General features: G+C 41.8%; 2 protein-coding genes across 3 annotated transcripts in view; one reads left to right on the top strand and one right to left on the bottom strand.

Annotated features, from left to right (window-relative positions):
• The first annotated feature begins 1,174 nt into the window (after positions 1-1,174).
• esr1 (estrogen receptor 1) lies at positions 1,175-12,350 on the top strand. The gene is given in 11 exon segments (XM_046374142.1): positions 1,175-1,280; positions 2,017-2,442; positions 3,370-3,596; positions 4,345-4,461; positions 5,104-5,309; positions 5,540-5,693; positions 7,608-7,746; positions 8,848-8,981; positions 9,594-9,777; positions 10,678-10,960; positions 10,962-12,350. Coding segments are annotated over 11 exon segments (1,965 nt in total). The 5' UTR covers positions 1,175-1,269; the 3' UTR covers positions 11,046-12,350.
• Positions 12,351-12,804: 454 nt separating this feature from the next.
• syne1a (spectrin repeat containing, nuclear envelope 1a) overlaps positions 12,805-21,105 on the bottom strand; it is a 130,786-nt gene continuing 122,485 nt past the window's right edge. Inside the window, exons 9-18 of one of the 2 annotated variants that reach the window (XM_046374138.1) lie at positions 20,255-20,323; positions 19,716-19,849; positions 19,300-19,426; positions 18,980-19,191; positions 18,341-18,547; positions 17,870-17,998; positions 17,139-17,408; positions 16,942-17,031; positions 16,222-16,280; positions 12,805-14,347 (exon numbers count right to left, since the gene is read on the bottom strand). In XM_046374138.1, coding sequence (XP_046230094.1) covers positions 14,059-14,347; positions 16,222-16,280; positions 16,942-17,031; positions 17,139-17,408; positions 17,870-17,998; positions 18,341-18,547; positions 18,980-19,191; positions 19,300-19,426; positions 19,716-19,849; positions 20,255-20,323 — 1,586 coding nt within the window. In that variant the 3' untranslated portion in view covers positions 12,805-14,058. The remainder of the gene's footprint in view (positions 14,348-16,221; positions 16,281-16,941; positions 17,032-17,138; positions 17,409-17,869; positions 17,999-18,340; positions 18,548-18,979; positions 19,192-19,299; positions 19,427-19,715; positions 19,850-20,254; positions 20,324-21,105) is intronic. The other variant, XM_046374139.1, reaches the window with a different exon arrangement.

Below are 21,105 nucleotides of genomic sequence, written 5' to 3'. Positions count from 1 at the left end.
AGTACAGCAATAACAATTTTATTTCTACATGCATGTGTGCCAAACGTTGTTAATCAGTTCACCTAAAATTGCAAGCTAATGCAACCGCATACACTTAAAGAATTCATCACTAGATGGCTTAAATGTTCGCCAGGAGTGTGACATTTCTCGTCGTTATTTTACAACAGTTGTTATTTGATGACCTTTCATATCTACAGGGTCAGGTTGGACTTTGAAAAACAGCCGAGGAAACAGCTGAAATGCTGCAGCACGTGCGTTACAATTCCAGAAAGAGCTGGGAAAAGTGAAAGGCATCATTTAGGCAGCTGACATGCTTTGTGAATGTGGTCTGTTATGAAAATGAAGTCAATTACAGCAATAAGCTGTGTATCTTGAGCCATTTAGGTGATTTAGCTATTTCATTTCCCACCTCTCATTTTTTTGTGTTCTCTGATGTTACAATGTCTTCATTTTATTCCAGGAGAAATGCAGAAATAAAAAAAAAAAAATCATCATCAGGACTACTTGTTTTCCACTTGACCTGACATGTCCTGAAAATTGGGTTGTTTACTCAAAAAAGATGTTGCACAGAGGAGAGAAAAAGGTGCCTCTGTGCCAAATGTTCAGGTTTTCCTCAGAGTCCTGTAGTTGCAGATCATCGTTAATTTCTTGCATAATCAACAGTTTGTCTCAGCTGGCAGTAGCCCAAATTCATCTGCTCACTTAATATCATTGTATCTGAAATTCATTATTGGAAAATGTCTGCACTAAGTCATTATTTCTACATTGAAGTCCTGGTTTTATTTTGTACCTGCCATGAATATAATGAAGTAATTTCTTAAAATCTGTATTTGTAATTTATGAGTTTTCTTAGTTGTATTTCAGCTTGTCCTGATAAAGGAACAGTTAACTGGTCCATATTGTGCTCCTTCAGTCCTTTCAATGAAATGTACCAGGAAGATAAAAGATAAAGATAAAATTTAGGCAATAATTAAAAGACCGTCAGTCCCCTCGTTTGGGATTGATTGTGTAATTATGGGCTGTTGGAATGAGATTTGACCTCCTGCTCTATTTGCTGTGTTATGGTGACCTGGCACATAAACATGTGGTTATCGATTTGGCTGCATCTTTAATTTGTTTATTCTTTTTTTTTTTATTATTTAACCTTTCCACTGTTCCCATTGTGTCCAATGAGGCCAGTTAGATGTCTGAGAGTCCGAGAGATGAGCGAGGCAAGCAGACAGGGAGTGAACAGCTCCAAGTGTTGCACAGCAGATATGAGAATGATTCATGTGTAAGAGGTGAGTGGAGTATCCTGGTAGATTTTGACTTTCCTTTAGCCTCCATTGTTTAAAACCATTGTCCTAATGGTTCTCATTTCCACATTGATTTGATTTACTGCAGAGTCTCAGGTGTATTCAATAATCTGGCCACAAATAGACCGCTCACGTCATGCTTGTAGTGTGCCGAGTATCAGCCAAATGAAACTGCTATTTTATCATTGTTTTTACCTCAGCATACCATCTGCAACCAATGAAATGATCTTCACTGTAAGAAAAAAGTGAAAAGAGAGGAGATTTTATTGTGGCGTGAGAGACAGAACAGGAAAGTTATTTGGGAGTAACTGTTTATCTGTCCACCCTCTTCTTTTTCTGTCCCACCAGGCTTCCCCTCCTCCTACACATTGGTAGAGATTTATTAGAGGAAATGAGTGAAAGGCTCTTCTGTCAAAAAAAAAAAAACCTTTAAGGAGGTTAGGAGGAGTCTTTTGGGGTGTTTTTTTTTTCTTTCTGGAGTGGTGGGCAGAGGTTCAAAGCAGTTAGGTCAAAGAGACTGGAGTAATAGCGGAATCCTTAAGTTGCCTGAAAGGCTTTATTGGGTGGAAAAAAGGCAAGCGAGACAGAGAGAGAGACTGAGGAAAGAGTGAAGAGAGAGGGAGAGCAGCACTTGTCTCCACTCCCCCCACCCCCCAGCAGATGGGAGAGCAAGTCTAAATCATGTTGCTTATCAGTGCTGTTGTGCTGTGATGTTGCTCAGGCAGAGCCCAGCGCAGAGCAGGCAGCCTTGCGGACCAGTAGTCAGACCCAGGATCAGCCCGGCTGTCTCAGAGCTGGACACCCTCTCCCCGCAACGTCCCTCGCCTCCACTGCGTGCCCCCCTCAGCGATATGTACCCCGAAGAGAGCCGGGGGTCTGGAGGGGTAGCCACTGTGGACTTCCTGGAAGGGACGTACAACTATGCTGCCCCCACCCCTGCCCCGACTCCTCTTTACAGCCACACCACTCCTGGCTACTACTCAGCTCCTCTGGACGCACACGGACCACCCTCAGATGGCAGCCTTCAGTCTCTGGGCAGCGGACCCACCAGTCCTCTTGTGTTTGTGCCCTCCAGCCCCCGGCTCAGCCCCTTTATGCACCCACCCAGCCAGCACTATCTGGAAACCACCTCGACACCCGTCTACAGGTAAGGGAATATAATTTGTCTTCACCACTAGCTCACCAGAGTTGAGAAGAGTGTGTGCTTGAGGGGGGATGTTAGACTTTGTCAGCAGGTATAAATTACCTTCGGCCCTTACTTTTAAATTTAATAACATATCTCACGAATGAATAAGTCACTTGTGAGAGACGCCACCTCCAGTGCATGAATCTGATTGTTTATTTGGTCAGGTTTGTTTGACTTGGTTTGATTATTTAGTTGATTGGCTTTGATAGGATTTGCTTCTCGTCTGTGGTTCTTTTGCCCACTCCATCCTGATTTGAATACAATGGTGAAGTATTGATATCCATGAACAAATAAATTGTGTTTAACTGTTTTTTAATAATTTACATATTTACGTCTTAATTTTTTGCTGTACTGGTTGTGGGGCAAAATATTCAGACATTCAGACATGCTAGATTTAATGTATTTCACTAACATATTATAGCCCTGTCATTCTGTTTAGTCCTCACAATGCAATTTTAAACAAAACAAAATTATATAACCGCATCGCTTTTTTAATCTTTTGCTTTATACAAAACATTGCCACTATATCTATAGAAAGGATCAAGCTTTGCCCTGGTTTTTAATTCCAGAGATTAAGGACTTTGTCGAGACCTTGAGAAAGGAACAATACGTAAGAACAACAGAACTACATGTACAGATTGCTTCCTCACACACGTGGAAAATAGTGCTCTGCTCCTGTCTCTGCCACTTTCAGATCAGTGGTCAGTAAATGTTAGAGTTGATTAAGTAGGTGTAATGTATTACAGTATCTTTTGACAAACTGTCCACCTAGATTTTATGAAAAGAAAGCTATTAATATTATTTCATCAACACAATTTATTAAACATTTAAACATAAAGTGAATATGGGAGATGCTTTAACTGAGCTGAAATCTGTTTCCTGTGGCAGGTCCAGTGTCACATCCAGCCAACAGCCAGTGTCCAGAGAGGACCAGTGTGGTACCAGTGACGACTCCTACAGCGTGGGGGAGTCAGGGACTGGAGCCGGGGCCAGCGGGTTTGAGATGGCCAAAGAGATGCGTTTCTGTGCTGTATGCAGTGACTACGCCTCTGGGTACCACTATGGGGTGTGGTCCTGTGAGGGCTGCAAGGCCTTCTTCAAGAGGAGCATCCAGGGTAACTAATCTTTCAGTTTCATCCATTTATGATTAACGGATGTAACTCTGAAACAGTACTTGTTTCTGAACGATCAAATCTAATTTTGTCAGAGTTCAGTTGGTAGATTTCATGTCAAAATTATCAAGAAATTCCTAAGACTCTTCACATTGACTACAGTTGATCACAACTGCACAATTTGCATTTGTCAAATTTGTAAATACAGGAAGTAAGTGAACACTAGTGAACAAGAGAAAATTCTTTGTGTTTTAATCTGGCACATTTAGGAATCTAAAGAGCTGGAAAACAGAGAAAATTAAAGTTCAAGTTTGAAGGAATGGTGAATGTAAGAGATTTAAAATCAAGGGACTTGAATTTAAATTTCAAGAATTTTGATTTTACTGTGTTGCAATTTTCTCCCACGTGTTTTAACCATTTTTCCTTGTTCCTCTGTTTGCATCTCATGTCTGTCATACGACATCCTCAATATTCAGCTGCTTCTGTGTGCAGATAAAACCTTTGTCTGCAGTCGGAGGCTCAGTCATGTTTGTGATATGATGCTTTGGCCTACTGATAAATCTTGTAATAGAAGGCTGGTAGTAAAGAAACCAATAGTCTCCATGGTGATGACAAAGACGCCACATTTTAATTTTCTCTATTTCTGATCAATTTAAAATTGGAATAGAGTGTTCCCCGCTACTAAATAACCTAAATCTGAACTATACACTGGAGTGAAGGGCTTGCAGTAATAGACTTTCTTCCATTTCAGGTCACAATGACTACATGTGCCCAGCAACCAATCAGTGCACCATTGACAGGAATCGGAGAAAGAGCTGCCAGGCTTGCCGTCTACGGAAGTGTTACGAAGTGGGCATGGTGAAAGGAGGTGGGTAGAAACTCCAGCAGACAGGAGATTTTCAATCTCCTTTTTCTAAAAAAAAAAGTTTTATTTATTTATTTATTTATCATAATGTCCTTTTTTGCATTTTGCTTCTAGTAAATTCAGTTGTGTTGTTAATGGTTATCCTCTTATTTTTAGGTTAGGTTAGGGGTTTTTTTTTGTTTCTTTTGTTGGTGAAATTGTTCTATGAGTTGTTTTTCTTTTTGCACAATTTTGATTTCCTGCGTATTGTTTTTGTGTCAATTGAATAAGCTAATTTGACTGCCCTCTACTCGTCGCTCAATCATGGATTATTGCTGAGGGGACTGAAACAAATATGAGCGTGCTGGTGGGTGCAGATAAGCTAGAGACCAACTTCAACGTGACCTTGAAGCGACTTCCTCTTAAGGAGTACAACTACTGATTAAGGCACACCCACATTTTTGCTTTCATACTTCTTGAATCACACAGGCATCCATTTATAAATGTGCGCTGCTGAACTTTGTGCCAAGAACAGGATATGAAGTTTAGTTCGAATTGGGAAAAAGCCTGATGAGTTTGTGTGTGATCGTGGTCATGCATGTTGGTGGCTTTTCTTTATAATTGCAGGGTGTTGATTATATATTTAACTTCTGCTGTATGCTTAAGGTATGCGCAAGGACCGCGGGCGTGTTCTGCGGCGTGACAAACGACGGACTGGGCCCAGTGACAGAGTCAAGGCTTCTAAGGACCTGGAGCAAAGAACAGTGCCCCCTCAGGACAGAAGGAAACACAGCAGCAGCAGCAGCAGCAGCAGTGCTGGTGGTGGTGCTGCGGGAGGAAAATCATCAATGATTGGCATGCCTCCTGACCAGGTGCTTGTTCTTGTGGAGACAGTGACCTTTTTGAAATACAGGATGAAATTTGGATCTGAAAAAATTCATTCTCATGATACACTGAATATTCACACCAAATTTCATGGCAATGTGGCTAGTGAATGTCATTACGTCCTTATAGTTGCCTGAATCCAATTTGAAGCACAACAGCTTTTATTTTTCTGCTTAAACTGACTGACAGTGTGGATGTTGATCTGCTGCTTCCCCAGGTGCTCCTCCTGCTCCAGGGTGCCGAGCCGCCGGCGCTGTGCTCCCGTCAGAAAATGAGCCGACCCTACACCGAGGTCACCATGATGACCCTGCTAACCAGCATGGCCGACAAGGAACTGGTCCACATGATCGCCTGGGCCAAGAAGCTTCCAGGTAATTTGAAGGAGCAAAAACTAAGTAAGACAGTGACGATCGCTTTGATTTGACTTTCATATTGTCTTGGACTCAAAGTCTCCTGCTAATTGGAATTGCTAGGACTCTTTTGAAACTATCTTTGGAATGTGCTAGGAATCTGGTGCTGTTCATGTGTCATTAATAGGCCTGGAAAGTGGCTGTGGGAAGTTGATAAATTTAGGGTTGTGCAAGACAAATTTTTTCACGCTTTTATATAATTCAACATCAGTTTAATGGAATCCTACCAATCATGAAAGCGGACATCAGTAAGGACAAAATAAACTTCAGAGCCCTCATTGATACCAAAGACAGCCCGACAATATGTCTCAGGTGAACTAATGTTTTTTTATGTGTATTTTGCAGCCTAATATTGTGTTAGACTATAAAGTATAAGCCTTTAATAAGGATGAGTGAAAAGGATGCACCATCTTAAAGAACTGGACTATAATTAGAAACCAGTATTATAAGCTCTACACAGACTTTGATTGGCTGTCAGAACCCACCGATATCGACTGCCGATGTCGTTGTCCCTTGTGCTGTGGACTGCCCTTTAGTCTGACTTCTGTATGTCGCACTTGTAATGTTGTGTTGAGAGCTTGCTTTACTTATTTATTTATTTATTTATTGGCTTAACAACTCATTTGCTGTCATGCTTTTTATTATATATATATATATATATATATATATATATATTATTTTATTATTTTTTTATGGTGTAGTCAACTACACCAACACACTACACAGAGGCTTGCTAAAACATTGATAATACATGACACAGGGCCTCTGAGGGTGCCCTTGGTGTCCAGGACATGCAAATGCTGTCATATCCTCATGTTTACACGATTATTGAGTGGACCCCAACAGAAAGTTGACCAAACATTTGGCCTCAAGCTTATCCCTGTAGTTTTGTGTAAGTGACGAGAGGTGTGGTTCAGATTTGAACAGATCAAACCTGTTGGAGCACTGTGACATGTATCATATGTCTCATCCATATTAGGAAACATTTTCAAAATCTTGGAAACAGCATCTTGGTTGAGCACTCAGATGCACAGATGCACTGTGTGATGCTGGTTGGTTGTGGCCCTTGATAGCTGTCTGTTCAACTGCTGAAACAACAACAAGGTGGTGGGAGGCTTTTATAGTGTATCTGGCACACACACATACACGCACACAAATGTAGAGCCATTACAGAGATGGTAATTACAGTCATCACCTTTGAGAGGATTGTTTGGCCAATCTGCTGGCACCCCATAGAGCCTAAATGCAGTACAGGACACATCACCCTTTTGCATGCACATACACACACACACACACACACTCGACAAGCTCTCTAAGTGAGTAAATCCTGATTCTGAGGTATTACAACCTCATGCGTCACTAAAAGCCCAAAGGCACACAGTTTTAATTACGAGGGATCCCAAATAGGGTACAGAGGGGGGACAATGGGAATGAATTGGCTGTAATCACATATGAATTAAGACAGCTGAGTTCCAGCGATAAGGCTTATTATAAGAACTCAGAGATTGCAGATGGTTTCATTTAAGAATCCATTCCCTGTCGGAAAACAAGGGCATGCATGGCCTCTTTTTGTTTTCGTGAGTGGAATTGAAGGTACACAAACATTTAATTCTGAGATTGTCAACACTCCCCACTGTACTGCAGTGAACGGCCACCTCCCGCAGGCTTTGTTGTTTGGCTGTGGTTTAGATTCCATTTAGTTGATGTGATCAGGTTTAAATGCATACTGTGCAGCGTTTATGAATAGCGACATTTGAGAGCTGTAAAAAGTCTGTTGTAAGTAGGTGTGGATATCAGTTTTGTGCTTTCACAAAAATGCTTCTTAAGATGTGCATTTTGTGTGTGTGTGTGTGTGTGTGTGTGTGTTTTATCAAGGTTTCCTGCAGCTGTCTCTCCACGACCAGGTGCAACTGCTGGAGAGCTCATGGCTGGAGGTGCTGATGATCGGACTCATCTGGAGGTCCATTCACTGCCCTGGCAAACTCATCTTTGCACCGGACCTCATACTGGACAGGTAACAAGGGATGCTAACCCAACTTCTGGGTAGCATGCACCTTTTGGTTCTTTTTCATCGCTTGGTCCCTGCTTTTTTTCTCCCTGTTTCTCTATTGTCCTCTCGCTCTCACACCGATCTTAGAACTGATCTATCAGCATTGTAGATTTTCCATTTCACACCTTGCCAGCCATTGTGCCATCCCTACATGCCCATCATGGAGTGAAAGACTAATTACATGTTCCCCACAGAGAGTAAAGCAGCTTCTCTCTTACCTGCAATACCCCCTCATCATTACAGTGCTGAGCTGGCAACCAGGGCAGAGATTTAATCAAACCCTCAATGCAAGGAATGATGGGAAAGGTAGAATGACAGAGGAAGAGATGACAGAAAAGGAGGTGGGGGAGAGAAAGAGCTAAATGACGAACGGAGAGGAAGAGAAAATAGAGATGCGGGGAGACATGAGACATGGCTGTTTTCTACTTTGCAGGCACAGCCTGTTCCCTCCACTTCCTCCTGTGTTCAAACTAAACAAGCTCACCAAACCACAGTATCAAGCTCAGAGAGAAAATGAGAGCGAGAGGTGGAGACTGAGAAAGAGGGATGAGGGAGACGTGCAGACAGACAGACAGACAGACAGACAAGGCTTTTACCCTCTGATGTGCCTGATGGTCCCATTTGATTCAAAAGTGTATTAGAGTATTATCTCTAAAACCCGTTCCCCGTATGAGTGTCCTCACCAATTGGACATGATGACTAAAATGCTGTGGGTCAGCGTTGACAAATTCCCTTGACTCTGTGCTTCAAAGTTTATCTTGCACTCCAACCACTGGATATCTTCCATCTTTCCAACACTTTTCAACTGTGCAGACAAAAGGAGCGTCGCAGTGATTCGGTCCATTAGTTGTTTATCTGGGCATTCTTTGGATAGTTTCGTTGCCACAGATGAAGTCAGGTTCTTTTTCCTGCGACAGTACGGTGCAGTTCAGAACTCGACCACATTGACCATTATGTTGTGTATTGAAATGTGTGCATATGTCACTCACACAGTTTGAAATGCAGAAGAGGAATTCAGTAATCTAAATAAAACTCCTCATGTTTTTCCCGCACTCTGTGCTCCAGGAGCGAAGGCGACTGTGTCGAAGGCATGGCCGAGATCTTCGATATGCTACTGGCCACCACTGCTCGCTTCCGCATGCTCAAACTCAAACCTGAGGAGTTTGTCTGCCTTAAAGCTATCATCTTGCTCAACTCTGGTGAGGCAACCTGTGTCAGTGTGTGTGTGTGTGTGATGCCAGTTTCACCCTTCTTACTTCTTGTGAAACTGAGAATAAACTTATGTGGGCAGCAGAGACGCTTCAATGTGCCGATGTGCTTCTCGAATAAAAGCCTAAGCGTTCCAGTTTAATAATTTGATCCTTCACAGTTTTGTTTGCATGCAGGTTTCCGTTTATTTTTTGTTCCTCAGAGTAAATACTGAACAGCGTCAAACTCCTCCCACTGAGGTGCAGCTCTGAACTCTGCTCAGAGACATTAGGTGAACAGAGTGTTCTTTAAAGGCCTGCTCCATCAATATGCCCGATAACTGTTTCCATGACAACGTGAGACAGCACCGAGAGCTGTGTTTGTCCCGGAAATTGAGATATTCTGTAAGGGAAACTGAGCAGATTGAAATACCAGTGGGATGACACTAGTGGCACAGCTGCTAGAGCTGGATGAACTTCTGATTGCTGTACGGGCAAAACTGCGTCAGCAATTAACGCACTTGCTGTTGTGTGAGTTCTGCTGTCGTATGAGACATAATGCTCCTGCTGAGGTCTCAGTTTAAGAAAAGAAAAAGGCCCGTCATGATTTTTTTCCTCCTTCAGGTGCCTTCTCTTTCTGCACCGGCACGATGGAGCCCCTGCATGACGGCCCGGCGGTGCAGAACATGCTTGACACTATCACTGATGCTCTCATACATCACATCAGCCAATCGGGATGCTCGGCTCAGCAGCAGTCGAGGCGGCAGGCGCAGCTGCTCCTCCTGCTCTCGCACATCAGGCACATGAGGTGAAATTAAATTAGAAAAAGGTCTCTTTTGTTTTCACCGTGTTGAAAGTCTTCCGTTTTCAACATGCTGTGCTGTGAGTCGTGCTTTTGTAATCCGCAGTGACTCTAGTTTAAAAGATAGATGCTTTAGAAGAGAGGGTTTGGCTCTTTTCTACAAACATTGTGTATATTTAGGTAAGCTGGGTTTACTTTTGAATTATCAATAAAAGGCAGGCAGATGCTTTGTCTCCAGACAATACACCACAATAAAACAATTTATTTAGACCAAAACTAAGAATAAATTGATCCTATGGTTCAGTTGTCCATACATCTGAAGCCAGAAATGATCCAAAGTTCACAAACAACACATCAGGTAGCCACGCTGTAAGACTGCGTGACATTTTTCTTCATTACAACAACCTACCTTCAGTTGATCCTGCATTCAGCATCGTGCTTTTGTAAATACTCAATAGAGTACCAAATCTGTATTATTCCGCAGCAGAAAATAGTCCCAGACAAATCCACAAATTATGTACAGCTGTGGTATGAAATGACTGAATTCTTAAAGTAGGAATGACTGTGCCTGAGGCTGACAAAGAAAGGAAGTCAGAAAGTACTGAGAGACAGACTACCATATATTTGATTTGTGGACAGCAGAAAAAATATCCAGCCAGCTTTATAAATTTTTTTAAAGCACTTAGCAATATAGTTGTCTGAACAGCAGAAATTGAAAAATTCAAACATGAATGAAATCAGAAATACAAGCTTGAGAACAATCACAGCTGAAGTTTTCCAGAAGGTATTAACACATAAAATTGTAATAACTGAACAAAGCCGACAGTCTGGAGCTTCACGCATGAGCAAACTGATCCATTAACTTGCTCTGATTGCTCGTCTCTCTTTCATTTATGTTCCCCGCAGCAATAAAGGCATGGAGCACCTCTACAGCATGAAGTGCAAGAACAAAGTGCCTCTGTACGACCTGCTGCTAGAGATGCTGGACGCTCACCACATCCACCGGCCAGACAGACCAGTTAAGTCCTGGTCCCAGGCCGACAGAGAGCCTCCATTCACCAGCAGAAACAACAGCAGCAGCAGCAGCAGTGGCGGAGGCTCCTCTTCAGCTGGTTCCAGTTCAGGACCACGACTCGGCCACGAGAGCCTGAGCAGAGTCCCCGCAGGTCCAGGTGTCCTGCAGTACGGAGGGCCCCGCTCTGACTGCACCCACATCCTATGAGATGGAGCACAACAGGCAGCATCTGAAGGTCAAAAGTCACTTTTATGGATGATGTGTTTGGTGCAGAATGAAAGATGAAGGTTGTGTTTGAATTCATTTCAGTTATTTCTAAATTAAGTGATTTTGCAGTTGTAGCTGTTAGGGAGACATTTCACCTTGGCACTACTTCGGTTCACTACAATATGAGCTTCAGTGCGGTAATTCTTCTTCGCTGCCTTTCGTATTATCTGTGATTTTGAGTCCATCTCTAACAGCTTTACAGTCCACTTTCTTATTTTCAGGCGTTAGGTCATAACGTGGCACTCTGTGAGTTCTGGTGATCTGAAATGACGAGCAGCTAATTTTCCTTTGCTTTGACCAAAGTGCACTTCCTCTTGGGTTTAAGGGGGCTGTTGGGCATTATTTTTACTTCTGCGTATTAATGATTATTATACACTAAACTATGATAAAACTGGTTAAAATTAATGTGTAATTTATTTTGTCTTTAAACACCAGTATCGTCAAGGACTAAACCTGTCAGGTATTGTGTCTTATGCACGCATGCAACTTTTAAGTATTTTGGGAAAACGTCATGTCGTTGGTGAAATTATGAATGTGTGTGTGCGTGAGAGAGAGAGAGACTGAGAGAAATCTGTGGCAATGAGCTTTGTGGCTCCAAGCTGATTTGATGCATAGATTTTTGTCTTGATGCAGCTGTTAAACTATGTCTGTCAAAGCTACAACTGCTTAGTTTTCATCTGCCCGTTCAGTGATCACATGTTGATTTTGGCTGGATTTACACAACTCCAAAAAGCTAATTATCATAATGTATGAGCACAGAGGCAATTGTTTTTATTTCTGGTTAAATGCACCAAATTTTAATCAGATTGGTAGGAAGACATCTGCTCTGGACACTGTGTATACACACTGCGAAGTGCAGTGGTTTGGTTTATGAAATTCCTGAAAGTAGTGGAAAAACGTCCCCAGAGTTCAACAATCTAAATGAAACGTTTTTAGCTAATAATCACAATTAAGTAAAAAAAAAAAAAATCCTGAAGGTGTGTTCAGGCAAAAAAGTAGATTTTCATCATAATTTGCCTACCTCTTCCTCTTTGGAGACATATGAAATATTTCTTATATACACAATTTAACTGAATTGATGCATAAAATAAGAATAAGAAAAAAAAGAGAAAGTGTCCACATGCCTCAGGTCTAGATGGTTAAACCATTGTTGCCTCTGTGATGAGAGGACACTGCTTTCAAATGAAGTCACTTGTTTGTGTGAGGACATTTTTAGTGCAAAAACAGATTTGTGATATAAAATGACACTAACAACTGTTCTGCGTGGGGTTTTGGTGACTCAGTTCAATGTCAAGGCAGTTTTTCCTCGCCACTGTAGCCAAGTGCTTGCTCAAGGGGGAATGTTGGGCTCTCTCTATTTACAATTTAATTAAAGAGTCTGGTCTAGACCTGCTCAAATTGGAAAGTGTCATGAGATAATTTTTGTTGTGAATTGGCGCTATATAAGTAAACTGAATTCAATTGAATTGAATTGTCATATTGAACATAAGGATTTTCATTTAAGTAATTAAGTAGTTTATTTTGCCAGAATAGAAACAATAAACAAAAAGATGGAGTTGAGAGTGTAGAAATTGGATTTAGACACTTGAGCTGTAAAGTGCAAGTCCAGTCAAATCTGAGCTGACTGTCATTTGTTTACTGTGCATAAAATAAAAAAAAAAAAAAAAAAAAAGAGTTCAGTTGGGAAAATATTGTTCATTGCTGTGTTTGATAAGTTTGTATTCCAAATTCAAGTCCAAGAACACACAAAGTAAATATTCCATGTTTTAATATTTGCAAAGAGAGTATTCTTCATGAAGTCGGCATTAGCAAACTGTACATACATAAATAACCATTTTCATGTCATCATTTTTTTTTTTTTTTTTTACAGATTCAATGCAGTGATTCTGATGTCTCATCACCGCAGGATAATTATCGCCATTATTACAAAGCGCACTTATTGTTCATGTCACAGCCGTCTACTAAAACACTACCAGTGATTGTTTGGCTTTCTTAAAAGCAGGGGACTTTTAAGTGCACACTCAAAAGAACGATAAAAAAATAACTGCCTGAATTTAAAGGCATTTCAACAAAAATATACAAATCAGTTGAAGTTTTTTTTTTTTTTTTACAAGAGAGCTCATACCGTTTTTTTTTTTATATATATATATTCACCCCCAGTTGATTGAATACTGATATTAAAAACAGGAATACTAGCCTTGGCTTTTGGGGAAAGACGTCGGCCATCTTGGCTGGACGGCTTCAGTGCAGTACCTTCGACGGTGCTCATGTCAGTGCTACAGGTTCAGATTTTAGCCTTTAACATCATATGAAGATTTCATTTCCAAATGAAAGCAGCTTTTTCTAAAAATGTGTCAAGTGAAGATACATGAAGCCGTGCATCCGTCCTTCAGAAAGCTGAGCTGACGTCTGTGTTTCAGTCGTTATGTCTTGAGTATTTCTTCAAACGTGTCTTTTGGAAACAAACTCCTCACTGCGAATGACTGCTACTCAGTCTACCGTACAGTTCTCGAGTACAACATCCCACGCTCGAGGTGGTGTTTTAGCTTCATCAATACTAACTAGTAACTGATTGAACACTAAATAAATAGTAGCAGCACTGGACATCATGGACAAAAAGCACGGTCGACTTTGGCTCCCAACAAACAGTATATAAATAGTGCTTTGTTTTCATTGATTTCACAGGTTTCTTTAGAAACCTTACAAAATAATATACACATTTAAGTTAAAACAGCATGAAATATTTGGATTGGGGGGGGGGTCCTCCAGATGAACGTCCATTTGTTCTGGAGAGTGGGTTTAAAGGGTTGAGGTGACTTCAGGTAAGTAGGTGTGCAATGTTAAGTGTGAGAAGTCTTCATATCACCTCTGAATCACTTCATCATGCATGTGGCTCCCCAGAAGGGTCAACAGTTTGTGGCTTTAGGGCACAGGGTGAAGAGGAAACATTCACAGGAGTCAGTGGAGTCCTTGGCTAAAGCAGTGGCTAGATATTCAGCTGCTTCTCATATGGGCGGAGGTCCGTTGGTGTAGTGCAGCATGGGATGGAAGGAGCGGGCAAAGTTGTTGGCGTGGTGGCAGCTGTAGTCCTCCTCAGTCATGGGCACCAGGCAGGCCAAGCCGATAAGGAGCAGGAGGAGCAGCTGGACGGGGAGCGCAGCCCTGAGGACCCGCAGCAGGAAGGACTGGCCTTTTGAAGAGGAGGAGGAGGAGGAGGAGGTGGATGAAGAGACACCATCCGGAAAGTCAGAACGGGAGGAAACGCAGCCAGCGGCGCCGGGTGATCTGCTCCGGCTGCAGGAGGACACAGACACAAGTTAAACACAGCAGAGAACAGACCTGAGCTCACTAGTATTTGCAAACCACTGCTTTTGTTTTTGCTAACTACTCGTCTGCATAGTGAAAAATTCTCCAAAGTCCTGGCTTCAATGAGAGACACACGATGATCGAACTAAAACTGTTTTGAGTTCATTAGAAACATTTAGGAGATAACAAAAAAAATCCTTTCACGTGCTTATGCTGGTTTAATAGTTCACTCATGCTAAAATGTGTAATTTCCAAATTAGAGCTGAAACTTAGTCAGTCAATGGAAAATTAATCATTAGCTGTTTGGAGAATCGAGAATTGAGTTATGAACGGCTGGACAAAACAAGACACTTGAAAACATTAGTCTGGGCTTTTGAAAACTGTGATAAGGAAAACAATCTGTCAGATTAACTCTTCAGTAAATCTGATTATTTTAGGCAGGTTTATACAAGCATGTTTGCAAATACTATTTTACCCATGTCTGGGAAAACTCAAGAAATATTCAAGGAAGGAAAGCAAAAATACAAAAATATGCAGCAAACAGACCCTGATGCCACAGGAAAAGAGATCAAGAGAGTCACGAAGTTGAACACAGAGACACACATGTAAAGTAGACCTGCATACACACACATAACGGTAGATAAAAGATAGATGTCTGTGTCTGACTGAGGGACGAGGGGGGGGGGGGGCAAACGCTATGGCTTTGGTGCCGAGTGTGTGAGAGTTCAATGTCACGACTCATTCCAAACAGATGCAGGAGAAACGCCAAATGCCTCTGGAGATTTCCACTGTTAGAGCCAAGACTTGTGGGGAGGAACGGCATGTTCTCACTGAGACTCATCCTCACGGGGGCTGAAGGAGCGTCGGAAACGCAGACACTCCTCCAGCTGCTCGCCCTGCTCACTTGAGCCCTCCTCAATGCTACAGTACAGCTGCTGATTGTGTGTGATTGATCGTCTAAGTGGCTCATGTTTTGAGACAACCCAGGCTCACTGGTCTGTGATAGAGAATTCCTTCTCAAATAAAGGATGCTATCAGGGGAAAACAAAGATATTATATCACTTCAACACTCATGGCAATTCATGGGACTCTATTCTGTTCTTATGAGCTGCCACGACAAGTGAATTTCCCCGCTGTGGGATCAATAAAATTCATCTTACATTTTGCAAGACTAGTTTAGTCTGAGTCTTCACCAGGCAAATCATAGGAAGATAAATCAGGAATGACAAAGACTCAGGAGTGGGTGAGTTAAGAGTTCTGGAAAGGAATCACAGGAAAGAAAGTGGGAGTTAAGGTAGAAGGGAAAAAAGGCAGGAGTTATTGCATCGTATCCTGCTTTCAACTATGAGGAGAATGAAATAGGAAGGAAATATGAGAAAGAAAAACAGAGCTAAGAGGTGCTGATGGTGTGTGTCACTGGGATTCATATAGTGCCATCTAGTGGCCGAGGAGAGTGCAACAGTCACTCTGAGGAAGGAGAAGCAAAAAAGTATGACAAAGCAGTATTTCATGATGCCATTTGAAAAGCAGCAGGGCAGAGAGAAGCAGTGAAACAAAACATTTAAAGGAGAAAGGGAAGCAGCCTGAAGCAGGCGGTTCCCCACTCGTTTAAGAGCTGGTAACACGGTCTCTAGAATAAGGGACGATAATGTAACTCAGGGTTAAAGCCTTAAAACCAATCAATTAAAGAGTCTAAAAATCAAAATGATCAGATACAACCATTTTTGACAGTGTGTCAAAACATGAGTGATTGTGATTAATAGATTTTCTCATCAGATTAATGAATAAAAATCTAATTTCTAGTAAAGCGCAGCTTTGGTTCCATCATTGTCCCGTGTTTCTAGAGTCCAGGAGAGAGGTACCTGTGGCGCGGGCCGCTCTCAGGGTGTCCTGGGTGGGCCTGACTACTTTTGCCTCGGGGCTGTACCGCGTAATGAGCGGGGAGGGGTAAAAGAAAGAAAAGAATGTTTCAGTCAAGGGCAAATAAAGACAAAGCCTCAAATGAGAGAAGAAACAAATAACATAAAGTGCCATAACATCGCTCCAGAAGGAATCATCAACAACCAAAAAGCAGCAACATAATCAATGACAGTGATCGACTTTCGGAACCAAGAAATCTGGCTTCTCAAAGACTAAATCCTGAAATGTTTAAAGAAACTGGCAAAACTGAGCATTTTACGTTGTCATAAAACATAAATATTTGATATCTTTCTTGCATATAATTTATGTGTTCTTTTTTCCATGAGATACTGCCTAAGCCATCACAGAACACTTTCTCACGTGAAGCGAAAAGCCAGGTTTTCTTGTAAGTTTTGACAGATCAACATGGTGGGCAGCAAAAACATCTCAAAACATGGAGGGGTGGGGGTGGGGTGGGGGGGCAGCAGCAAATCTTTTCATGTACATGTTGGCAGAGCAACTGAGAAGCGAAAAACATTTATATTAACAATAAAAATAAATAGGTGGTGGAGTGGGAGCATCTATGGGATGTGTCATGGTATCTGTGTGATGTTGCTTTGCTGCCTCTTATTGAAGCACAAATGCTAGCCCCCCCTACTGGACTGTATGAGGAAATACATTACCAGTCGTTTGCGACTTTGGACGGTCACCTCTGACACAGTACCAGCTGATCCACGGATTTCTGATTTGCCAACAGGTAACGGTAAGCAGTCCTGAAAAACAAATCCGAAACAACAACAGTCAGTGCAATGTTCAGATCTAAATTAAAAATGCTATTAATGGAAAAGAAGGTTTTTATTTCAACAAACAGTGACTCCACCTTCACCTGCTGTGTGTGCATGGCCTCCATTCTCCTTTCCAAGCCCTCCAGGTCTGAGCTGACCTCCCTCAAGAGCAGCCTCTGTCTGTTAAGGATCACGTGCACCTTCTCCTGGGCCTCCAGACACTCGCTGCCCTGAGCCCGGCTCTGCTCCGAGGCCTGCGACTGCAGCCGCAGAGTTTGAGGTTTGGCGTTGACCAGCAGCTGAGCTGACAGCTCCTGAAGAGACGACACCTTCTGCTGCGAGTCCAGCAGCTCACGCTTGATTTGCTGCGGGACAACAAAAAAGAAAGAGAGGTGTTCGACATCTTTGTCTTTAAAATGTTTCTTCATGTTTCTTCATCGGGGTTAATCAGACCTCTGCTTTCATCAACATTTCAATGTTAAAATTTCTTATTTTCAAGGTTATTTTTGTTTGTAGACATTTTATTTAATTTTATTTTAATATCTTTGTTCTAGCTTTTAGCATTAATAAAGTGTAAACGTTTGTTATCTTTAGAGCAGAGCTTGTCACACTGTTTTACAGTACAACAAGAGTACAAACTTGTGTTTGACACTCGTTTGGTTTGGAACAGAATCGTATGACTGTCTATATTTTTGGTTGGGGGGGGCAAGAAAGTATAAAAACCTTACAATCACAACCTGTAACAACAGTTATTGTCACTCTTCCTCTTTCTCTCTTCCAAGGATGCTTTTGGTGCCTGCACAAGGCTTTTCTGAGAGACACATACCGTCAGTGTTTTGTGATGAGCTCGTAAAGTTTCACGATCCAGTTTGGGAGGGATGGGAACCACCTCGTTCCTCCTGCGGTCGATGTTCTCCAGCCACAACAGAAGACCGTGGCTCGTCTCGTGGAACTCCTGAGAGGAGACATTATGTTTTAGTTTTTGAGGCTGGACTGTTGCCTCCTTCCTGTCTGTTAATTCATTTATTCACAGAGGCCATAATTATACTGGAAAGTGTGGAATCCAGTTTATTACTTTGCTCTGTTTTTGACTCCTAATTCTGACCTCAGAAAGCAAAGGTGGAAGGAGAAAACACAAGGAGATGAAAGACTTCAATCTATGTCTCAAGACGGAGAATGCATTTTAATTTGGTTTTGTTTACTTTACTAGCTTTATAGCACAATTTTTTTAATGATTCTGTACTACTATGTTTGACATTTTCCCTGGAGTGTGTGTGCGTGTGTGTGTGTTTTGTACCTGGCACTGCATCAGCGCCTTCTGGAGCTCTTCCCTCCAGTCCTCCACTGAGGTACCGAGCCGATCCCAGCGGGCGTTCATCTCTTTCAACCCGTCCCTCAGCTCCCACGCCTCTTCAGAGTCGGGCTCTGATTGGAGAAAGTCTGCACTGCTCAGATTGATGGACAAGACCTCTGACTTGTGGGCATCCATTCCCTTCCGCAGCTCCTGAAGGGACGAGACAGACAGGAGAGCATTCAAAACAACATCCATGTGTGCGGCATGGAATTATTTATAATGACTCAGAAATGTGAATCAGACTGTGGGTGGCTACTAGATAGAGGAAACTGAAGCGGTGGAGATGAACTGTATTTCCTCAACATTTCCTGAAGATACACATTTTAGAACTGTTTAACTGGGCGAAGAAAAATGTACAACAAGTTGCACATGACAAAAAAAACAAACACATCAAAACTGATGCTCGCAATTTCCAAATGTAAGAAAACCAAATCATCATTGGAAAAAGAATTCCCAACAGCTTCTTAGAAAGGATATTACTCTGCCGCAGCAAGATTTTGGCTGACAAATTCTCTAAATTCAATCCGATCCATCTTATTAAACATTTTCTTAACATTTTTAAGACAAAGAACACACACACACCTTGAGCTTCTTGATTCTCTGCTCTATGGTGTGTATGTCGGTACTGAGACTGAGCCCTCGCAGCTGGCTGAGTTCAGCCTCCGATCGACCCAACCAGGCTCTCATGGTCTGCAGATCTGAGATCAGCTGCTGCCACTGCTGCAGGTTCTGCTTGTGCCTGTGCTTTTCACTCAGAGACTGAGCCTGGATCAGCTCCCAGCGCTCAATCACACCTGGAGGGAAACAATCAGATCAGCTCAACACAGCCCACTCAGTATTCACAGGAGGAGGTTTTCTGTTTTTTTTTTATATGTGTGTGTGTGCTTGTGTGTATAAGTTACCCTTTCCTTGGGTGTCTGTGCTGGCGGGGTTGGTCAGTCCCGGCATGTCATCCTCGTCTTCAGTCAGCTCTCCCTCAGCTCTCTTCACTGCGTCTATGCTGCCTCGACACTCGCCCATCAGACGCATCTGGAGGGATTATGAGTTACATGTATTTAGATAACACTTAATGTTTGTTCTCTTTAGAAGATAATATGACAACATGCGCACATGAAAATGGGAAAACATAGCTACAACTGGACACGACAAACAAAGATATAAATGATCTGGAAAAAGTGTTGCAAAAAGTGATTTATTTACAAGCCAAGATAAATAAAACAAAATACATAACTGGATTGACATAACTTGTCTTATGTGTGATTTTTTTTCCCAAGTATTTCAGCATAACCTAACGTGTCTACAAAAGTACATGACTCACATAGCCCATGTACGTGGAGTCGATGTCGGCGCTGGAGCTGCTGGCGGTGGCCTCTCTCTGCTGGAGGTGGTATCGTCCTGCATCCAGAGCCTGATCCAGCTGTCTGAGGCTGGCTTCCAACTGGCCTGGCTCACCTGCAAAGGAGGGTCAGAACCATGTCAAGAAAAACTAGGATGGTAAAAGTGACCAATGAGGAAAGTTTTTGGTTAGCATGCCATTGGTGCAGACTGATGCCGTGGCGTCATGCAGTAGTATGAAATGCAAAACGATGGCCAAGCCAGGGCACAGAAGAGCACAGAAGTCTGGTTTTAAAATGTTAATGACTGCGAAAACGAATGACAAAAAACAAACATGCATGTAAAAATGCAATGGAAGATTAGCATTTAGTAATCAAAGACTTTTCAGGATGGTGGGACATGCAGTGTGAATGACGCTTCCTTTAAAAAAAAAAAAAAAAAAAGTGTGTTTTAGTTGCAGTTTATGACAAGCTCTCCTATCTCATGCTGCAGCATCGGATGGGGGAGGCTGCTGTTTCCTACCAGAGGACGATTTCAGTGTGTTCTCAGTCAGTTTTATATACGCCTCTGGGCTCTCTGGGATAACTACATCTGGGAAGAGAGATATAACACACACTGCTTATGATGTGAGCTTGACTGAATACGATGTTTGTGCTAACCCAAAATGTTTTGATGTCCTCATGCTGGATATGGATGTTCACCTCAAAGCGTTTTGATTTTTTTTGTGTGTGTGTGTGTGCGTGTGTGGAAGATTTTTTTATTTTTTCTCAGGTTTTCATTTCGACACTTGTTGGTGGGAGATTTCTCTTCTCTTGTTTACAAGACGGCGGCAAATTATTAACACATAACCATAGAGGAAATAAATGTTTGCTTAATACTTTATTGCTCTGTGATTTATGTTTCTCTCATGTTAGACTGTGTGTCATGTTCTTTATCTTACTGACCAATGATCATTTGATCAGTTCTGCTAAATCCAAATCACACACAAATTAATCAGATGATTGATGCTGCCATATAACTAATTTTGTTTCACCTCATGTTTCTACATGTGTGAAATAACAGTAAAGCTCCTTGAATCCTTGAATCCTTGAATAAATAACAAGATAAAGATTTATTTGATGTGTCTGAGATTTCAGCTTAATTAGCTTGAAAGATTTGTTTAGAATAAAAAAGGAATCTGGTTCTACTTAAAAAGAAAAAAATAATAATTTCCTTGATAAACTGCTCAGTTAAAAAACGATTATTTATTATTTATTTACTATTGGATACATTAAATTGTACGTTGTATGTAAACTGCTCATGTTTGCATGTTAAGGTGACCTGCTGTTGAAGAATGGAATCAGTGCTGTTTATATGTAATAAGCACCTACAAT

The sequence above is a fragment of the Scatophagus argus genome, chromosome 19 (assembly GCF_020382885.2).
Source record: "Scatophagus argus isolate fScaArg1 chromosome 19, fScaArg1.pri, whole genome shotgun sequence".
Classification (NCBI taxonomy): Eukaryota; Metazoa; Chordata; class Actinopteri; family Scatophagidae; genus Scatophagus; species Scatophagus argus.
The sequence above is the reverse complement of the archived record's forward strand: the minus strand, read 5'-3'. Positions and strand labels throughout refer to the sequence as shown.